Raw genomic sequence first — 19,831 nt, forward strand, 5'->3', positions numbered from 1 at the left:
CAATAGAAAGGGAAATAGAACGGAAATTAAATTATAAACAAGGCACTATCTGTGCTGCGGCGAGCTAAATCTAAACTTTGAGGCAGGACTGTCAGATATCTGCAACTCTGCTGTCCCGTGATGCCAGACTTTGTCGCTGTTTGGAGGGGAAATATTACATAAGTGTTGCTGAGCTTTTAATTCATATGAAAGTAAGTCTTGGAAGAGACCATGTTTAATTACAGTCAGTGCATTTAATCCTTCCCCTAAATTTGTTTATATATACACCTTACCCTGTCTTTTCTATCCACCTCTAATTACAAGTTTCAACGATGGAGTTGGAGACGTACAGCAAGACATTTGGGGACGTGTATTCTTAATTACTTCAGGGTGATTTCTTTTCTTCTTTTCCTTTGGTCTTCTCACTTGGGGCCTGAACCAGCCTTCAGTTAGCTGGAACAGGCATCCTGCTGTTGTCCCAGGCCACCCCAGCTGTCTCATTGGAGGACATCTCAAGGATCTAGAGCAGTAAAAGACAGCAACACCGAGCACCTCCTTTCCCCCAAAAGCCAATTAACTTCTCTTGTGCATGCTCAAGCCGCCACCATTAGCTACTCCCTCTAAGATGGCCACGAAGCTTTGGTAGGTACAGGTGCTGAGGACGTATTAGCAAAAGCAAAAACGGAAGTAAGACTGAAGATCCCTTTCTGATATTTAATTTCCCAGTCAGAGCTTACAACTTCCTACCTCTGAGAACAAGAAAGTGATCATTTAGGTGCTGAAGTGGAGATATAGTTGCCCTAACTCTGATTAGCTTTCAAAACTGTGGTGGGAATTGCTGCTGTTTCTTTTGGTGCCTCATGCATGTAGGAACGTGGAGTCCCTGCAGTGTTTGTCAGGCTAGTTAAATTGGATGCTTGGTATTTACTTGGCATTTGGATATAGAGGTACAGTAGACAATAAAATCACGGTCACAGGTATCCAGTATTGCAGATATTAATGCCTCACTCTTAATTTTACTAGATGCAGGGAAAAGCTGCTTGATTCTGACTGTCTGCCATCCCAAGGCCTCGCACTCAGTGTGTGACAGCAATGCATGTTTTTAATTTAGCTAAAATAATTCAGCTTGACTTGCCTCTCCTTTAATTTGGCATCATACAGTGGTGTAAAAAATAATAAATCTTGATCACATTTCTCCCCTCATTTGACATATGTATAAAATAACTAGGTCTATAGGGAGTTTTAAAATTAGGCAGAAAAAGCTCGCTAGGCCTTGTACTGTGCTCTCTTGACATAGTGCTGTGCTACAGCTCAACTCCTCTAGGCTTCTCTAAGTGTAGTCACCCCCTCCCTTTTTTTTTTTTTTTTTAAGATCCTTCCTGTTGGCAGCTGTCCTGAGACACAATGTTCTTGCTTAGCATTTTGATGTGGGGAAACAGTCTGATAATTAAAGCCGGTTTCAAGCCATGAGCTGATTTGTAAGCAGTGACTTGCTCTGGGGTGTTGTCAGTGGCTAAACGTGTCGTTTGTGTGTGCAGAGCCACACTGCACCTTGTGCCTTAAGCACCACGTGAGAGGAACATATATACTTCCCGGAGCCGCTTGTGGGAGACACTGGCTGTGTCTTCTTCAACCACTATTTGGGGAATGGTTAATTTGTGGAAAATTATAGTTATCATCCTGTTTCCCTTTGCGTGTAAACCCAGTGCAAACCCGTTGTTGTTACGCATCTTGTTTAAATAAACACAATTCTCTTCAACCTGTGCTCTACAATCCTCAACAAATTACTTACAAGAGTACCGTGAAAGGTGACAACTGAAATCACAGCTATTGCAGAACCGCAGACCGATGTCGTGGGCTTGGATTTGCTGTGCAAATTTGCTTTGTGGTGTTCCACCACCGGCGAGGACCAAAGCAGCGCTGCGCTCATTGAAATGGCAGCGAGTCCTAGTCCGCTCTCGGGGTTTCAGTAGGAGTGTGTGTAAGTATGTGTGTACCTCCGTGTAACTTCAAGTGGGAGTTAAAACTGCTTGATACCGGAATGGCATGATCTTGCAGTGGCACTTTCCTTATCTCATTGGGTCTATCAATATTCTGAGGTACCAGACAAACTTAAAATCTTAAGTCTCCTTGCAGCGTAATCTAAGAAATTTGAGTGCCAGTAAGACAGATGGGTTTGAGAGGTCTAATTTAGGAGGACTACGAAGTTGCAATGTATGCATTTTAATGTGTGAAACAAATGGGTGGAAGGCTGGATGAATGAAGTATTAAATAAGTTTATTAAAAGCATGGCTGATTAGTTTTTTGTGGACTCCGTTTTCAAGTGTGTACATTGGTGTTTCCATCACTCGTGTATTTCCCCACAAGGCACTGTTGTTCATCTGCCTGTATTAGGTAGGTACTGTGTGATGCTGAGTTCGTGGAACTGGGTGATAACAGCTCTTTTGCTCCTGCTTAAAAGCATTTGAGAGGTAAATGTTAAAAGATGATCAGTAGATAACAGGGTTAAAAATGGGAGACTCCTGAAACAGAAATTCCTTTTCTATAGGTGGGAGAATTGTTCATATTTGTCTGACATTGAAGGTTTAAAATACAGAAAACTCCTCTTTATAGATGAGCACAACCTGAAGGCTGAAATGCTAAATATAGGTTGGAATCTCCCTTTTTTGGAGAGGAAAAGAAATCCACACAAGGGCAAATAATTTCTGTTGCCTCACATTCTTGCAAGGTCAGAGATTTTATTGCCTCTGGTCAAAGGATGGAGAGTCCTATACGTGTAAATTTGAGATGGTCACCATCCAGGAAAGACAAATGGTATCCAGCTGCCCTTATGTTTGCTTGTGATGCTTTTGGGAATCCCTGTATAGCTTGTAAATTCCTATTGACATTTCCCGTGAAGCACATCTCAAATTTCTGCATGTTGCTGTTGCTGTTACTTATTGCAGAGACCCGAGACAATGAAGGGCCGTTAAACCTTTCGTGGCTGCTCTTCCCATAAGAGCAGCTGAAGCCTGGGGAAAGCTGTGAACCAAGCCTGGCTGCAGGGAGGAGCCTGGAAAAAAGCACGGAGAGGAGATGGGGGTGGTCAGATGTCAGTCCTGCAGCTCTTAATCCTGCGGAGCCTGAGGCTACGGTTCCCCAGCAGTTAAAACTCATACCAGTCAGAGCTGCTGGTGTCCCACCTGTCCCAGGGTCCTGCCTGTGCGTTGCCTTGCACCAGTGCTCCTCTGAGTGCCTGCCAGGAGTCAGTGAAGGAAAAGGCCTGGTTCAAAACGGACCGCTGCATGTTGGTTTAGTCATCTTGCTGCATTTGTCTGCACGCAGTTTATGGATGAGCGTGCGGTGGGGTGGCACCGGTGGGGGAGATGCCTGTGTCGCACCTCGCATGCCTCTGACAGCTCCTGCTCACTCCTGCAGCAGGAGGAGAACTTGAGTGGGAGAAGGTTGAGGAACAATATGGCAACAGGCACTAACTATGCCACAGGGCTTTTATTTCTTCTGTTGGCCAAAGTCAAACATGGTTCTGGGACCCTCATCAGTCTGTCTGCTCGTGCTGTCAGATCCTCTTCTGAAGGGACAGCACGTGGGTGATCTAACCAGCCACCAGCTTCTGAGGCTCCGGTTGGGTCTCTCATGCTGGTGTTGTCCAGGTTGCTTTACAGGGTCGTTCCAGCCCAAAGCAAGCTATGGGAGTTGCTGTCATTTGCCCATCCTAGCTTACTGCCCCTGGCTTACGGCAGTACTCGGGCCACCACTGCTCACCCTTGGTGGGAATTGGAGCACAAGGAGCATGAAAGTTGGCTTGTAGGCATTTTGAGAGATGAAGAAACGTCAAGGTAGCCCAGTGCTCGTAATTTAGGATGGGCAGCTGTCATTGCACTCGGCAGAGAGCTACTGGAGGGATGGGGAAAGGAGGGAGAGGGAAAGAGGACAACATGGGCAGCATGGTCTGCCAGGCATCCCCTCGCTTGGGAGTCGGCAGCTTCCCTCTCGCAGACCAGTACTCACCTGTCCCCAGCTTGCATCCCAGCTAGCTGCATGCTGCTGCCAAGAGGCTTAGCTGGCCAAAAATGGATACGTTTGTGGCACTGCAAATACTTCCCTTATGTTTGTGGAAGGATGTAGGAATAAGTTCTAGTTTCATGCATATTTTCTAAAAAATAAGCAAGCCGCAACTTTTGGAAGGTAAAAAGCCAAAGTTAAAGTGTGGTGTCTTGGCTTAGCAAGTGGGCTGAAGTGGCACTAAGTGAAAGTAAATAAAATGCGCTATGAGTGCTGCAGTGTACATTTATATATAGTGAAACAGAGAACTTAAGTATTTTTCAGAGTGCTAAAATGCACAAAACATTGAAATAATAAGCTGAATAATAGGTGGCAGAGGTTTTCTTCTGTCTTAGCATTAGGAACAGCACCAGACATTTCTGAGCAATACTCATGTGAAAACTTGCAGAAGACCAAGTTTATAGCAGCACTTGCTCTTTGAAAGGTAGCGATGGTAAGATGCAGCCATTGCCTTTGTAGGCAGTTGATGTCTTGTGTTTGGATACTTCAGAGGTACCCCAAGACCACCAGCCACCTGGCTGCTAAAGCTATCTGGCTGGTTTCAATTTAGCAAAACAGATGCACAAAAATATGCAGCACACTGAAAAGGCATCTAGAGGATGAAACTCCTAGTTAATACTAAAGTAAATAAAGCAGGCAGTTGCACTGATTGTAGGGCTACTGCATTTAATTCACTAACAATCACTGCTATTAGGCACTCACAGCTTTTTTTTGCCAGGCTTTGCTGCTGAATTTAGTTGCAGAGGCCTCTATGAAGTGTTAGACACAGGCAAAAAATGCCGTGTGGAACGAACCTTGGGTGAATCTTCACTTGCAGCACAAACTTCAGGATTTTGTTCTTACATGGAAAAAAACCGGCATCTATTGCAGAACACTGGTGTTTGGCTTATCTTTTCGTGGATAATAGAAAGCCAAGAGGTCTGCTGTAAGGGCGCTACTGAATTTTCTGATTTTCACTGAGGCACTCAGCTGTAAGCAAGCATTTCACACATCTCGTAGCAATCGGCACACTGGGTGCCTTGCTATGGTACAGTGCTTTAGTACTAAGAGATTTTCTTTCCTTTTCGCTAAAGCAAATTTGTTGTGTAGTTGAAACAGATTGTGCAGCTCGAGTATAAGCTAGAGCCTCTTTTGGAATAAAAAAAAAAGTATTTGAGGTATCCTTTGTAGAGCAGAAAGTATTGCAGGTGTTTCTGACTAAAATAAATATGGAAGAGACAGAATTTTATACTTTGGTGGAGGGTTATTATCTTCCATTGTATTTAATATTTTGCTGAAGATATGCTAAATTCTGTCTGGACCATTAATAAATAGGTTTCTATAGAACCACTTTTATTATGATTGAATTTCTATGATTTCTTAAGATGGAAGTTTATATATAATCTCTTTAAATGTCTTTGTAAACAAATGTGTTTTAATTAGTACAGGATCATCTTTGGTAGCTTATAAAAAGTATTGTGGAGCTGTAAATATATCATTCCTGACGCTTTAAGAAAAGTGTTACCTTAAGGAGGAGTGAGGCAAGGATGCTTGAGTACCAACTTCTACTAAGCAGAGTGGGGTATATAATTATGTGATTACCTACGTTATATGTATGGCCATGATATCCAGGAATATTCAAAACATATTTAATTTTCAGTACCATTAAAGCCATTTGCAGCAAAATTCTGTCGTCACTCCAGAGTGTGACTGTGCACAAAATAAAAAGAGCTGAAGCCCTTAAGAGATCTTCACTTGCTGTGTCAAGCTCTAGTAAGAAAGGGTTGATGTTGGAGTCAGAAGGCAGGCGGAGTTCCTCTCTGATTTCACCTTGTGGCAGGTGAATCCTGAAGTTGCAATGGGGAAGTTTTAACTACTGGTATGCATTTTTTAAAAACTTTGAAATAATGATAAAGTTACAAATAACAATGCTGTCTGTGTCCATCCTGACAAGTGCATGTCACGAAGGACCCTGAGCTTCTGTGTTTGCTGATTCTGTCTAAAACTTCAGTGTGCCCTGTACGCAGGTATTTGCATTTCATAAATAAAACTGTGAAGAGTCTTCCTGTAAAAACACAAGCATCTTAAAATTGCAGTTACCTCACTTCTGTATTTTACGCTGAATTTCATGTCTGTAGGGAGATAAAAATCACCTTTCTGTAGGGAGAAAACACAAATGTTAGTTCACTGCAGGGGTGGGCTCAGCCCAGACCACTTTCGTTCACAATGTACCTGGAGAACATTTGACTCCAGAAGTGAATTTTTGGTGCAGAGATTCTTCTCTGACTTTATCCTATGTACGTTATTAAGCCAGATTACACAGTCATTATGCAACAATGAAAAATTTAGTAACTCTGTATTTAAACCTTTGTGTATTAACTTCATTGCACAGCACCAGGACAGGTTTGAATGTGGAAAAAAATGTAAAACTTGACAGAAGGAATTTGAAATGCTTCGGTAACTCTGTCCAGTTTGTAATAATATGTCTTTTTCTAGATTTATTTCAAAAAGGTTTATATTCTTTGAAGTAGGGGGTTTGTTTGTATTAAATTTGTACTGAATTTGCCTTGCGATAGGGTCTGAGGCTGTCTGGTTTTTGGACTGAAATAGTTAATTTACAGAAATGACAAATTTTTAATTTTTGCTACCATTTCAAATATATGTGTTGTTCTTACTAGTGCAGCTTGTAATGATTGCACTTTCAGTGTCATTTGAGTGTTTGATCTATAGTGTCCTTTTCTTTTCAGAACATCACTAAGCAAGTATATTTAGCAATTGATTCGAGAGTATGTCAACCTCCTGTACACACAGCTAGTTTAGTAGACTAAATTTGGGACATCTGAAATACAGACACATGTTCAGCCACGCAAGCATTTTTAGCATTAAAGCATCTTGCAGAAAGCACAGTTAGGGCCTTCTTCTGAGGCAAGCATTGTTTCATGCCCATACGTGCTTCGGTGATGCGCTATGGTGTGAGAGGTATGTTGGGCTGTGGGTGTTGACGCAACAACACCCTGTCTAACCCAGCCAGCTTCTGCTGGAGCCAGCAGGAAGGGAAATTCAGAGCATGCAGTATGGGAATGTGGATGTTGAGGGGCTTTTTGTCCATTTCCTGGCCTTCCAGATCCTTGCTGCTCATCAGCTGGACATGCTTTGCCTTTCCAGCTGGCTTTGGGCAGATCAGTGGCTTAAACGATGGATGTTGTTCCTTCCCACAAATTAGGTCTATAGATTTATGCTTGTATGGTTTAGGAAACATGCCTTCGCTGCTAGCACTGAACAACTCTCTGCTGTCTGACTAGCTGCAGGCCATTTCTATCTGCTGCACTTGGCCTAAAAAAGCCCTGGAGAGCCCCTGTGGAAAGACTGCAGGTGGATCAGATCACTCCACAAACCTGCCAGCACTGTATCGATCAGACCGGCACAGGTTTAAGTCACACAATAGGGTTTTTTTTTTTTCTGTTACGTGAATGGGAGCAATCTTGTGAGTTGAATGCTACGGCTTTACAAGCAAACTCTGATTTAAATGCTTATAGAAATGTTGATTGGAGGGACCTGGGAATGGCATGGCTTTGTCTGAGTACGTCTTGAAAAACCTCCAAGGATGGCACTTCTACAGCCTTTCTGCCAACCTGTTCTGATTGTGCCCTAGTAAAAAATAAGTTGCCTAAGGTCCATCCTGAACCTCCCAATTCACAATCATTGGTCTTGTTATATTATTTGGCCCTACTGAGAAATATTTTGTTCCCATTACAACCACCCATCAAGTAGTTGTAGGAATTTCTTGGAATTGTTGCAGTTTCCTTGGAATGAAGATTATCCAGTGTGAACAATAGGGATTTTGTTTCTTTTTTTTTTCCTCTGCATCTTAGCATTCCATTTCTTGGTGTGCTACAATGGATTTGCATCTGGGATTTCATACATCTGGGGAAGCTTGTTGACCATTATCTAGTAGACTTACTTAGCACGATTTTGAAATTGGTTAGAGTCAAAGATCTTAGTTTACTTTTGCATGGCAGCCTTTTTTTGAGAAGTGGTGAACTGTAGCTTCTCTGCCCAGCATTGCTCCTGCCTTCCCATAGCTGAGGACTGGAGCAAACTGGAGTCTTTGAGAACCCGAGTCAGGGAGTGGTCTTCAAATGAACTTCTGGTGGATGTACTACAGAGAAGTTCCTAACAACACTGTGTGGCTGCTTTTCCCTCCAAGTTGTGGGGCTCTAGGGTTCACATTGTTACTGGTTCTGAAATGCCTGCCAGTATTGCCCATCACAGCTTTCATGGAGTTAAAACCACTTCAAGGGAATTCCAGCTGGTTCCTGTTACGTTAGTTGTCAACAAGTTACGTTGTCCTTTATCTGAACGTGATAAGCCACCCAACCGCTCCTGGATGTGGCCACTGCTGTGGAACGCTGACCAAATCTGTGGGCTTAGTAATTAATTTCTATTGACCGTTACAAGAGCTATAATGCAGATTTATAGGATCGTGTTGTGAGCTCCCTTATGGGGAAATACTGAAGTCTGGAACATCTGAAACCCCTTTGTCTTCTGGCAGAAAGGAAAATGCGGTAAAGCAGAGACAGGTCACCCACGTGCCTCTCTCCACGCGTGGGGCTGTACCCAAAACGGAGAGCTGCAGGTTTGAGGATTTGGATTTTGGATGGGTTTTTTTAGATCATTACCTTCCCTGATAAATTCAGTAGCAGTGATGACGGGGATATTTCTGTGCATCCACATGAGGTGAGAAAAGTGCCCGCTTCTGCAGGCACCCAGGTGTCCTGGCCTGACACCATGCTTTGTGTGGGCGAAGGTGTAACAGTCAGGTTTCGAAGCTGGAGCAGAGCATAATTACCAAAACTCCAACCACATTTCATGCACAGAGATCGTTACCCCGTTGCTCTGAGACCAGGCTGCTTTTTTTGCTTATTTTCTAGGTGGAATTTAAGGCATGAGCTGCAAAACACAAAGCGGCTCCGGCTGCGATTACCTCTGTGGGTGCCTTTCCCTCCTCCAACAGTCACAGTCAGCCGAGGAAAAGTGAAAGCTGTCAGGTCCCTGCAGAAAAAAAGAGAGAAATTAGTGCTGGCAGAGTCTGTACGCGACAACTTATCTGCTCTGAAGTTTGAGTCCCCTGTTCCTGCTAGTGTGATCTTTTAACATAACATGCCTGAAATGTTTTCTTACATTCTTACAGTTTTTTTCTAAGATCTGCAAAATGAAAAACGTAGGGATATTTACTCCAGTACCACAGGAATTGTGGTGGGCTGGTTTTCTTTTTTTTTTTTCTTTTTACTTCACAGTCTATGGCATCGATTATGCTATTTTGTTGTAATATATGAATTAGCCACATAAACGTGCCTGCGTTTATGTAAAGATCTATGTAAAGCTTATGCTTTAAAATCTTTAATGGCTTCATAGGTGCTGAGTGATTAAATGAAAGAAAAAGTCCCTTAAAAAAAAAGTGAAGTTAGAGCAGGTCTTTTAGTAAGTAATAATTGGTAGTGCTGAGAATGACTTAAAGCATTTATTTTTTTTCCTTATTTAGCTCTTTTTAACTCTTCTCATTGGTCAGTGAAAATACTCTTCTTAGCTTCAGACCTGTGTTCTTCATGGCACTTCTCTAAAGTCCTGCTTTACCTGGCCAGCAAATAACAAAAAGAATTAGTGCTTTAAAAAGACACACAGCCGTGCCGTCTGGATCTTGGTAACATTTCTGTTAACTCCCCAGCTGATGGTAAGGGAGTGCACTGAATCCTTATTTTCTCCCTGTGGTAAGCAGACTTTGCTTCAGATAGTAATACAGGCAGATAAGTTGAGTATGTAGTCTGGTTTCATTAATGTTTTCCAGGATTAATACTAAGTAGATCTCAGATCAACAGCTCTTTATATTCCTTATCAGACTTGTAATTACTGCAAGTATATTGATCGTTCCATTTCAATGTATTTAACTCTCTATTTACTACTTGGATACTACTCTTGTCCTCTTCCTTGCCACATCCTCTTTTATCTTCAGTCCCCACTTTCTTGTCAGCTGTCTAAATACAGTTGCATGCAAGTTGTGCAGAGTGACGCAGATGATTGCGTGTGTGTTTAGAGGCCATTTAAAACCCAAAAAGATTAATTCAATGTAGTTCCCTGAAGCAAGTTTTTTTTTAATTTAAAACACAAAACCAGTCAGACAATTGTTAGAGATTACAGACACAGAAATAAAAATTTACCAGATTAGGATTTTCTGTATAAATAGCAGTAGTCCCTAATTCTGGTATTTCGCCTTTGGGATCTATTTACACTAGATTCCAGTTTAAATTTGCAGCCACAGAGGTGCTCTGTGATCTGATGGGCATATTTTTGTGAATATTTACCCCAATCTTTGTAGCTGTTGTTTAAATAGAAGCATATAGATGGTTACATTTAGAGCCTTGCCTTTAAAAACAAACTCCAGGCCTAAACAAAGAATCTGTCATCAGTTTTCTCTTGAGAATCACATTTTCACCAATATTTTTTTTCCCTAAGTGGCTTGAAGAAAGAATTAACAATTTTATAGAAATGCTCTTTGAATTGCTACCTAATACATTGCTGATTTCTAGGCAGCCAGAACTAAACGTGTGAGTGTGTAGTCGTTACAGTACTGTATTTTAATTAGATTTTATTTTGCTTTGGTTTTTTTTCCCATTAATTTTCAGGTTGCTTTCACATTACACTAATCATTTCAATTACACATGTGTAATTTGTCATTTGGTGCATATTAAATTCTCTTCAACTGCATTTTAAACACTGATGCTGATTTCTTGTTCTGAACTGATTTGTTCAAAAGAAAGTTCATTCTTGACCAGAAGCGTTAAATTTCCTGCAAAGCTTGTTTGCTTCATGCAGCATCGAGCAGATTTGAAAAAGATGATTATTCATCTCACACTTGTGACGTGCTTCACTGGTTATTACTGCTTTGTGGGGGATGTAGGCATGCCTCAGGTCACCACTTTGTTCAATCTGTAACAGACTGGCAGAAAGGAAGACGTTAGAGATGTTGCTCGTGTTAGTGCTTCTGCATCCATTTCTATCTCTTTACAAAACCGAAAGGTGATTTTGTATGGATTCCTGTTCAAGAATTGTGCACTAAAACCAGGAGGGATTTTCTTTTGGCTTTAACCATAGAAACACACTCGTGCACTGTTGGTGCTTTGCCACTGCCTGGTTTTGGATGGTTGAAGCAACTCTCTTATGGGCTATTGTATTGCCAACCTCTTTCTCAAAGACAGCCAAAATGTTTGGAAACCATGTATCTGTAGACATATCACTTTGTTTATCTTCTTTTCACCATTGGATTTAATGTCATTAGCACAGGCCAGAGAGTTGAAAGCAGCAGTAGTGCTACTTGCAAAGGAGTAATGGAGCAAGCAGGTCCCAATATGGCTGGAAACATTTGCTCTTGTGTGTCTCTAATAAAGGTTGTCCTGGCTGTGCAGTGAGAGGAGGAACGTCTCCTCCTCAGGGGGACTGTGGGTCAGCAGATGGGAGGAGAAGGGGCATCAGGACCTTCCTCTTACATGGATAAACCATGTCTGGAAGCAGCTTGGAGCCGTGCAGAGCTGCCTGGATGCCCTTGCCCCGCGTAGCAGGAGTGTGTCCTACAGCATCAGGCAGGGCTAAGGGGGGAGAGGGGAATCGGGGTCTGCAGCCTCCCTGCTCCCTCCCACAGGTCCCTCTCTGCCTGCAAAATTCACTGGGTTGGAGTGACGCCCCAGTTTTTCTTCCTTACCCCAGCCCTGGATTCAGCCTTGCCTGGATTTCTCAGATCTCTGAGCGTACTCCCCCTTCGTTAAGATGCGACTGACCAGACTGAGCAAACTGCTTTGAAATATAGGTATGAAACCACTATCTGCATGTGCCAAGCAGCGTTACTGCGTTTCAAGTGACCTTTCGGTCTGAAACCGTGCCAAAGGGAGGGGAAAGGAAGCCACCGTTGAATCAAGTTCTGTACAGAGATCCTGCAAGCAGATGGTGTTTGCATATAGGATGTGCTGTTCGGGTGCAACTTTACTACAACGCTCTTTGTTTTTAATAATTTCAGGCGGGCTAAACTCCGGCTATATTTGGAACAGCTAAAACAGCTTGTGCCTCTTGGGCCGGACAGCACCAGACACACCACTCTAAGTCTGTTGAAAAGAGCTAAGATGCATATCAAGGTAAAAACATTCATCCATATTTCTATTTCTTTTAAACCAGAATCTTCCAGAATGTGTATCCATAGAGAGGAAGCTAATTTTCACACAAAATCCATATCCGTATGTCCAATCTTCTGGATATATTGGCCTTCATTAGTTGCAAGGATTTCAGTCACAGTATCAAGGTTTTGTGTTTTGCAATTTACCCTGCGGTCTCAGATACATAAAATGGCAATTTTGGATTTCTGCTTAGTTACTAATGGTTTACACTGTATTTAAAAAAAAAAAAAATCAAAGCTGTTCTTTGATTAATAGATTTATTTGTTAAGGACTGAGCCAAGTAGCATTGTACTGCATTGATTTCCACGTAAAAAGCCAGATCCATTCATGATCAAAAAAATTAATGGAGTCAGAGGGATTATAGCTACTAGTTAAGCCTTATCCCACATCGTGATGACCAGATCCTGCAGCATTCGACAATCATTTAAAATAAACCAAAAATGAAATGCAATCTCCTGTTAGTTGCTGCTCCCCTCGCATGTTTCATGGGGGTAACAAGTTTAAAACCAAAACCAACCCAGGTGATTCAAAGGGATTTACTTCTTAGGCCTCCTCTCCCCAAAGACACCTTCACTCCCATTTTCACTGTTGTAGTTTTCAGGGAAACAGGGTTATATGCAGAAATTAGATAAAAAGGTATTCAAATGTAAAAGGTAAAGAACACGTTTGTGCTGCTGCATCCAGGATTGTAATTTTTTCAGTGTTACAGGGAAACAGGTCAAGAAAAGTGTCAGGAGAGGTTGAACACTGCCAGTAATCTTGGAGTATTTTGGAGAACAGCCTCCTGTTGTACAGTATTAAGATTCATTACAGTTGCAGAAACGGGTGTAATTCATATGAAGAATTAAAGATTAATTTAAGCAAAACCATTCTTGTGAACAAGTTTACTGAGCTACTTCTGTAGCTCTTGTAAGCACATTTACTCCAGCTGGGCAACCCCTGTTTTTGCAGTTTGAGATTTTGGCCTCTTGTTTATAATTCAGGCTAACGTGCGTGAAAGGCACCGCATGTGGTTTTTGTCTTGGGCTGCCCCCCTATCATGGGCTTATGCATACAAATCGAAAAACTGTTTTTACAAGTGGCAAGTGTGAGAGATTAGCCGTGTAGTTACCATTTCAGCTGCTGATAAAAAAAGCTAGGAACAGATTCTGTCCAAGTCCATTGTGCACGGTACCAAAAACTCATTTTCTGAAAACTGAAACTGAAGTTTAGCTTTCTTTTTAAGATTTTAACTGAACCTACCCTAACTGGGTTGTCACTTAATTGCTCCTTTTTGTCAGGCCACTGCCTGAGCATGGCAGTGCCTGTCTGCCATTTCTAATACAGTCATTAGTTTTGAACTTTTCACACCACGCCCCCCCCCCCATATATTTAAACTTGCCATGAAAGATTGGATGATTTTGAGTCTCCTGGTTATGAATCACTGAGTTCATTCCTAAAATAGTTGTTAGAGTTCAGGATTACAGCCACGAAAATACAGGAAAAGGAAATCTGATCAATCAATCAGGCACATTTGGTTTGTTGTGTACATGGATATACCAACCCGTTGTCTTATTATAACATTGTGTATCCACGTATGAGGTGTATCTACATAGTGTGTTGCCTGGGAGGAGAACACCACGCTGCAGAAGTTACATTTCATTCAGCCAGGAAACTGCCCAGTTCTATAGCGTCAGTTATTTTTTCAAAGATAAATACTTTTGCTTTTAGGCTTGCACTGCAACAGCAAAATCTCTGAAATTATTTTGCTTGTGGTTTGCTGTGCACTGCCCCACTCTGCTCTCCTCAGAGAAACAAGCACAGGTTCATTCAAATGTTAGGGAGGAATCGTCAGCAGCTGTATTCACTCCCTGCACATCTCCTCAATCTCAGTGGTCGTGTAAACACAGCTCACAGAGAAATTTGGTCTTTCCTATAAGCGCTTTTACTGCTACAACCTGTAATTTGCTTAATCAGATTATTTTTTTTTTAATAATATAAGGTGTTTTGATTTGTGTGTCCTTCCTGCTTTTGATCCCATCATACTCATTACACTTTCTTCCCTAATTATATAGTCAATTTTTTTTTAAATGGCTGTCAGGAATTTGGACGAGGGTTCAGTTGAAATCTGAAAAGATCCTGTGTCTGTTACTGCATTTGGACCAACAGTGCAGCACATTTTACTGAGTGGGAAGTATTTTTTTTATTTCCAAAATCAATATCTTCTTTTAGTCAAGCAGAGGGGAGATTTTAGGTAGATGCGTGGAAGGATGCACTTCACAGGCTGTTTGCTGAGAAGTTTTGGATTAATACCACTGATTTTGTAGGAGGTTATCACAGAAATACTGTATTTGCTCTGCAGAAGTTCAAGGGGAAAAAAAAAAGCAAGAATAAAGGGAATTGTTAGTAAATTCATCCTACTGTATATAATTAACACTGCTTAGTGTTAATGAAGCTTTTTAAATGGTAAAAATTTCCATGGCCTGCGGTAGGGAGAGCACTCAGGAGGCTGGCAGCGGTTCCTTTATGGTGCTAAGTCTCTTTTTTCACCTAAAGAGGCATTACGTTCTGACTGAAACCTGAGCAGTGCTCTCGTTATCAAAGATGATGCCAGTTTTGCCTGAAAAAATAATTTAAATATTCCCCACAACCAAGGCAACAACAGTTCGGCTTTAGCTGAGGAATGTCTGCTAGTGGCAAAAGAGCCTCTGAGGGATTTATTCTCCCCCCCTGCCCCGTATCCGTGTATCTTACTGTGAAATAAATTCAGGTCTGGCCTAGCCTGCTTAAATTGTGCTGACCTTTACAGATTGGGAACAAAAAATTCAAAATTTAAAATTTAATTTTAAATTAAAATATTTAAATTGCTTTAAAATTACTGTTATAAGGAGAACTTAAGTTACTTATGTTTTAACATGAGTAAAAACTGTCGGCTTACCATCTTTCTCTCTGTTTAAGAAATTGGAAGAACAGGACCGAAAAGCTCTAAATATTAAAGAACAATTACAGCGGGAACACCGCTACCTCAAACGCAGATTGGAGCAGCTATCCGTGCAGGGCATGGAGCGTATCCGCACTGACAGTATGGGATCAACAATATCCACTGACTCTGAACAAGGTAATTGAAGGAGGGCTTCCCAAGGGGTGTTGCGGGAGCAGGAAGGAAAAGGGAAGTAGGGAAGCAAGAAAACCTTATTTAGAACTAAAATCAAGCTTTCAACAAAACCCAGACAAAATTGTTCCATTATGTGATTTGCAGAATAAAAACCTACTGCATCTTTTTTACATTCTTTGAAAAATGCTCTTTTTTCTAATCAATTTTGAAGCTATTAATACTGCATGTATTTTTAAAGCTATTTATACTGCACATTTTTGCCAGTTTTTTAAACAATTGCCATTTAATGTTCTGAAGTGTTAGTGTATTTATTGGTAAGGCTGGCATAATATTTTCTTCTTGGGGAAAAAAAAATATCTTATTGGTCTTCGTTCATTTGTGTGAATAAATTAATTCCACATCATTTATTGTGAAATTTTAAGATATTTCCTGTGTAATGATCACCAAGTGTTCTCTGCATTTGGTTCTCATTTAGGACAGAGCTCTTCAAGCTGCCTGTCACCATTTCTTGCTTTCTCACTTGAAGTTTTTCTGTGCCTGAATGCTCGCACAGACTGACTTTTCCAGGGCCGATGGGAGATGAGTTGTCGGTCACGGTGCAGTTACCGGTGGACAGATGGCTGCTCCACAGTCGCTACTAGCCAGCACCTGTATAGGTTGGAATTACCAGGAACGGTGCTGCAGTATTGTGGCCTCTGACGACTGTTTTTTTGGTTTGTTTTTTTTTAAGATCAGTGTCTGTGCGCAGGTTGGAACAGTTCTGTGACAGCATTTGGTACTGATGTCATGCAGTGTGTTTATGTGGCTGAGGACAGAAGGGATTTTAATTCTCAGGTGGACAAGATGATCCTTTCCTCACAAATTACTGTTCCTTTTTTTTTTTTTTTTTAAAATTACAGAAAATGTAGTATGATTCAGGTTTCACCTGAACATTGATTGACATAGGCAACACTGGCCCATGATTACTTGCTACAACCGCTGCCTTTCTCAAAATGCGCCTTCTTATCTTTCCTTTAGAAGTAGACATTGAAGGAATGGAGTTTACTCCGGGTGAAATGGACAGTATTGGAAGTGCCAGTGATGCTGAAGACCACTACAGTTTGCAAAGCGGTTCGAGTGACGGAGGTTACACACATTCCCGCAGACTGAATGCCAGGCTCTCATAGTGCCTGAGTTACCCCTTCGACTCAGGACCATCTGACTGAAGCACTTATATATGAATATTCCAGAGGTGTCAACTGCCACTCTTCCGGGAAACCCCAACCACAGTACTCTGACATGGAGGTTTCTTACCCACGGTTCCCTGCACTGTAACCACAATATTAGATATTGTAAATCATGGGTTTGCTGCAGAGAACTGTGGTTAGGTACAGTTGTGACTTAAAGCTAGCTTGATGTAGCCATACTGCAAATTAAGAAAATAAATGATGTCATTCCATTCGAGAAGTATTAAATTCAAACTGTTGGAAGCATGGCGTAAGGGAGTTTGACAGTTATTTTGATTTTTGCAGAGACCATTTTCAAACATGGAAGAATAAACGCTATCTACAATGTGTTAGTGATTCGGAGATACGAAAACCTAAAACTACTTTTTTGTGGTATTTTTTCCATGAAAAAAACACCCCAAAACATATATAGTGGGCTCTATAGAATGAATTCTTTCCGCAGTTGTTTGGGTGAAGCAGGCAGATAAATCTTCAAATCTCAGATGACCTTTATAAAAGGTCATATTTACAAGTCACTACTGTACTTCAAAACGGGGGAAAAGCCAGCTCTAATAATGACTTCATGTGGGATGATCTCAACTTTCTTTTGCTTCTTTTGTATTCAATATCCAACCAGCAGCAAATCATTCTCTCCATGTTAATGGGACTAAGTAGAGAGCAACACTGCAGTTTTAACCTGTTATCGTGGAGTGGATGACATATGAAGCATTTCAGTGGGTTTTTTTGGGTTGATTTTTTTCATTTCTTTGTCTGAAGAGTACAGAACTCAAGTGATCCAGTTTGTGATAGTTAATTTTTCCTTGCAAGGAAATGAAATCTCTGTTTGCTTGCATTTTTTTTTCTTTTCTTCTATTTACACATGTCAATACATTTTTATGGAAGGCATGGCTTAAAATTACAGTATTCAGCTAGAAGATAATTAATCTTTTTTTCTTTTGCACACTATAATTGCATTTTCTATTCTTAAAAAAGTGCAAAAAAAAAAAAAGTATGCTGTAAAACAGCAAAGTTTATTTAGTACTCATCAAGCTGTTCAGAACGTATTTACCCAAATTGTAGCAATACTATGAAGATGTATTTTAATACAACTTCTGCTTAGTGAAGTCATTAGAGCTTGGCTTGCCGGGTAAGAAAAAAATGGACCAGTCTTTGCATTATCTGTTTAAAGAAGGTCTTTTAAAAAAAAAAAAAAGAAGAAAAAAAAAAAGAAAAAAAGAAAAAAGCTATAAACACTTTTAGGGAAGTGATTTTAGCAAGTGTAGTCTATATTTCCTGTAAGAGATTTTGTATTATATTTTCCTAAATGTTCTCATTTACTTGTATAGGGAGGGGAATGGTACAGACCCAGACCAGAGTCTCAGGGACTCTTCACCTTTGTCATATTGTGCCTTGGTGACCATTTATGTATGCCTCTCCTTTTCATTGTTTAAAGGACAACTAAGCTTTGTTTCCAGACCGTTTCTCTGAATGGTCAGTTGTCGACCTTCTTATGGATGAAGCAGAGAGGTGTATTTATATCTTCACCCTCTCACAACTGATTCAGTGTGGCTTTAAGTAAAATCATAAAATTAGGTTTTGGTGCGAGGGTTAATTGTCTTTGTATAAGCCCTCCCTTGGGTTCTTCAGCACCCGAATCTGTATTTTGTTAGCTTATAAAGTCAGGGTCTCTGTGAGACCAGCGCTCGGTGGCTAGGGAAATGCAAACATACTGTGTAAGTCTATGGGATGTCCGAATGTGGTGCCATTTTTAGCATTCAGATACAAGACCTCATGACAGACTGACCATAATGATCAAAAACAAAGATTCAGTTGTTCTTTCAACATCTGACATACGTGTCCTCCCTTTGGCTCTTACAACACGGAGTAGAAATATGAATACATTTTGTGGCAGCTTACAGATCCTTGTTTGCACTCTCGCTTACTGCTTGGAACTTGCCAACAAGGAAAACATATATGTTTAATTTACATAACCTAATGGACGGCCGCCCCTACTTTGGCTCTGGGGAGGGGCCTAAGGTTATAAACTCTGGCAGCTGAATAAGAAAACAATTAACCTTTTCTGTGATGCAGGTTTTGGTATTATGTTCTATACACCTTGCATATTACTAAAATCCTCGTTGTTGGGGAAAGCACACAGCAATATACTCATTGTGTGTAGCTGACAAGCAGCAGAAATTACTAGCTCCTTTGGTGCATATGTAACTAATTTCCAAATCATGGAAAAAAAAAAAAAAAAAAAAGAGTTTACTTTAACACACGACTGTTAACAGGAAAAAAAAAAAGGCTAGTATATTGTTGCTGTTCATTTATTATATAATGAACACATTCATGAATTGTAAAGTGTTTCCTTTCATGACAAGCAGCTCTTGCACAGAACCTCCAATGAAAAGAGATTTGAAACTTACAGAAGGAAAAACAAGATTTTAAATTGAACATTATTGTACCTTAGGTCGACCTGAAATTTTCCTTTTAAAGATGAATGTGCTAACTTAATGAGTTCTTCCACGCTGGGTATCCATGGCTTTGTAGATCTTATATTTTCAATAAAAATTACTCGAATAATCTTGAGTGGAAATAAAAAGGGTTTATTTGTTTTTACTTTTTCAGTTATTACAGCTGGAGGCTATTACACCAGTAAAGAAAAATGACACCGTACTGCCTGTGTCATTCTCTCTCAAGCACAGCCCAATTTAAGGTGGTATTTTCAGGCAGAGCCCCATTTTCTGCAGCTTGGACAGCAGCGGCCCAGCGGAGGGCAACAGCAGAAGTTTTTCAGGTGTTTGGTGGCTGCCTGCCCTCCGAGCAGTGCTACGGTCCAGCCCTGCCCCGGCCCACCCGCCGCAGCAATCTGGGCTCCGGCATTCCTGTAGGGACATCATCCACCTGCAGCTTTGCACCTTGGGATGCAAAGCGTGCTCTAGTTTTCTTAATTTTTTTAAGCTGGGTATTTGTGTGCGTGCTCCGTGTGTGTATGCACGCGTGCATCCATGTGCACGCATGCAACTGTATCTGTAATCACAGTGTGACTGCGAAAAGCATAGTGCTTGCTGCCAGATGAAATGCTATCACTGCCTTGGCAGCTCTGCCATTGTGTCGTGACCGTGCTTTTAGCCCGTGAGGAGATACCACTGCTGGGTTAATATATCTTCTGTGCGGTTGCTCCATGGGAAAAGGAGTACGGACAAGGTTACAGAGCTGCTAGGTCTTTTCCTCTGTGGAAAACGCTCTGGCGAGATGAAGTCATCACAAAGTTCTTTTTATGGAGATGTAGA

General features: G+C 41.1%; 1 protein-coding gene across 3 annotated transcripts in view; it reads left to right on the forward strand.

Moving 5' to 3' along the window:
- The window catches only part of MXD4 (MAX dimerization protein 4), a 38,212-nt gene extending 19,072 nt beyond the window's left edge, over positions 1–19,140 (forward strand). For 2 of the 3 annotated variants that reach the window (XM_075752667.1, XM_075752669.1), the window contains exons 4-6: positions 12,086–12,200; positions 15,177–15,336; positions 16,351–16,596. In XM_075752667.1, coding sequence (XP_075608782.1) covers positions 12,086–12,200; positions 15,177–15,336; positions 16,351–16,499 — 424 coding nt within the window. In that variant the 3' untranslated portion in view covers positions 16,500–16,596. Of the gene's footprint in view, positions 1–12,085; positions 12,201–15,176; positions 15,337–16,350 lie in introns of all 3 variants that reach the window. The other variant, XM_075752668.1, reaches the window with a different exon arrangement.
- Positions 19,141–19,831: the final 691 nt, after the last annotated feature.

This window comes from Balearica regulorum, chromosome 4 (assembly GCF_011004875.1).
Source record: "Balearica regulorum gibbericeps isolate bBalReg1 chromosome 4, bBalReg1.pri, whole genome shotgun sequence".
NCBI classification, from domain to species: domain Eukaryota; kingdom Metazoa; phylum Chordata; class Aves; order Gruiformes; family Gruidae; genus Balearica; species Balearica regulorum.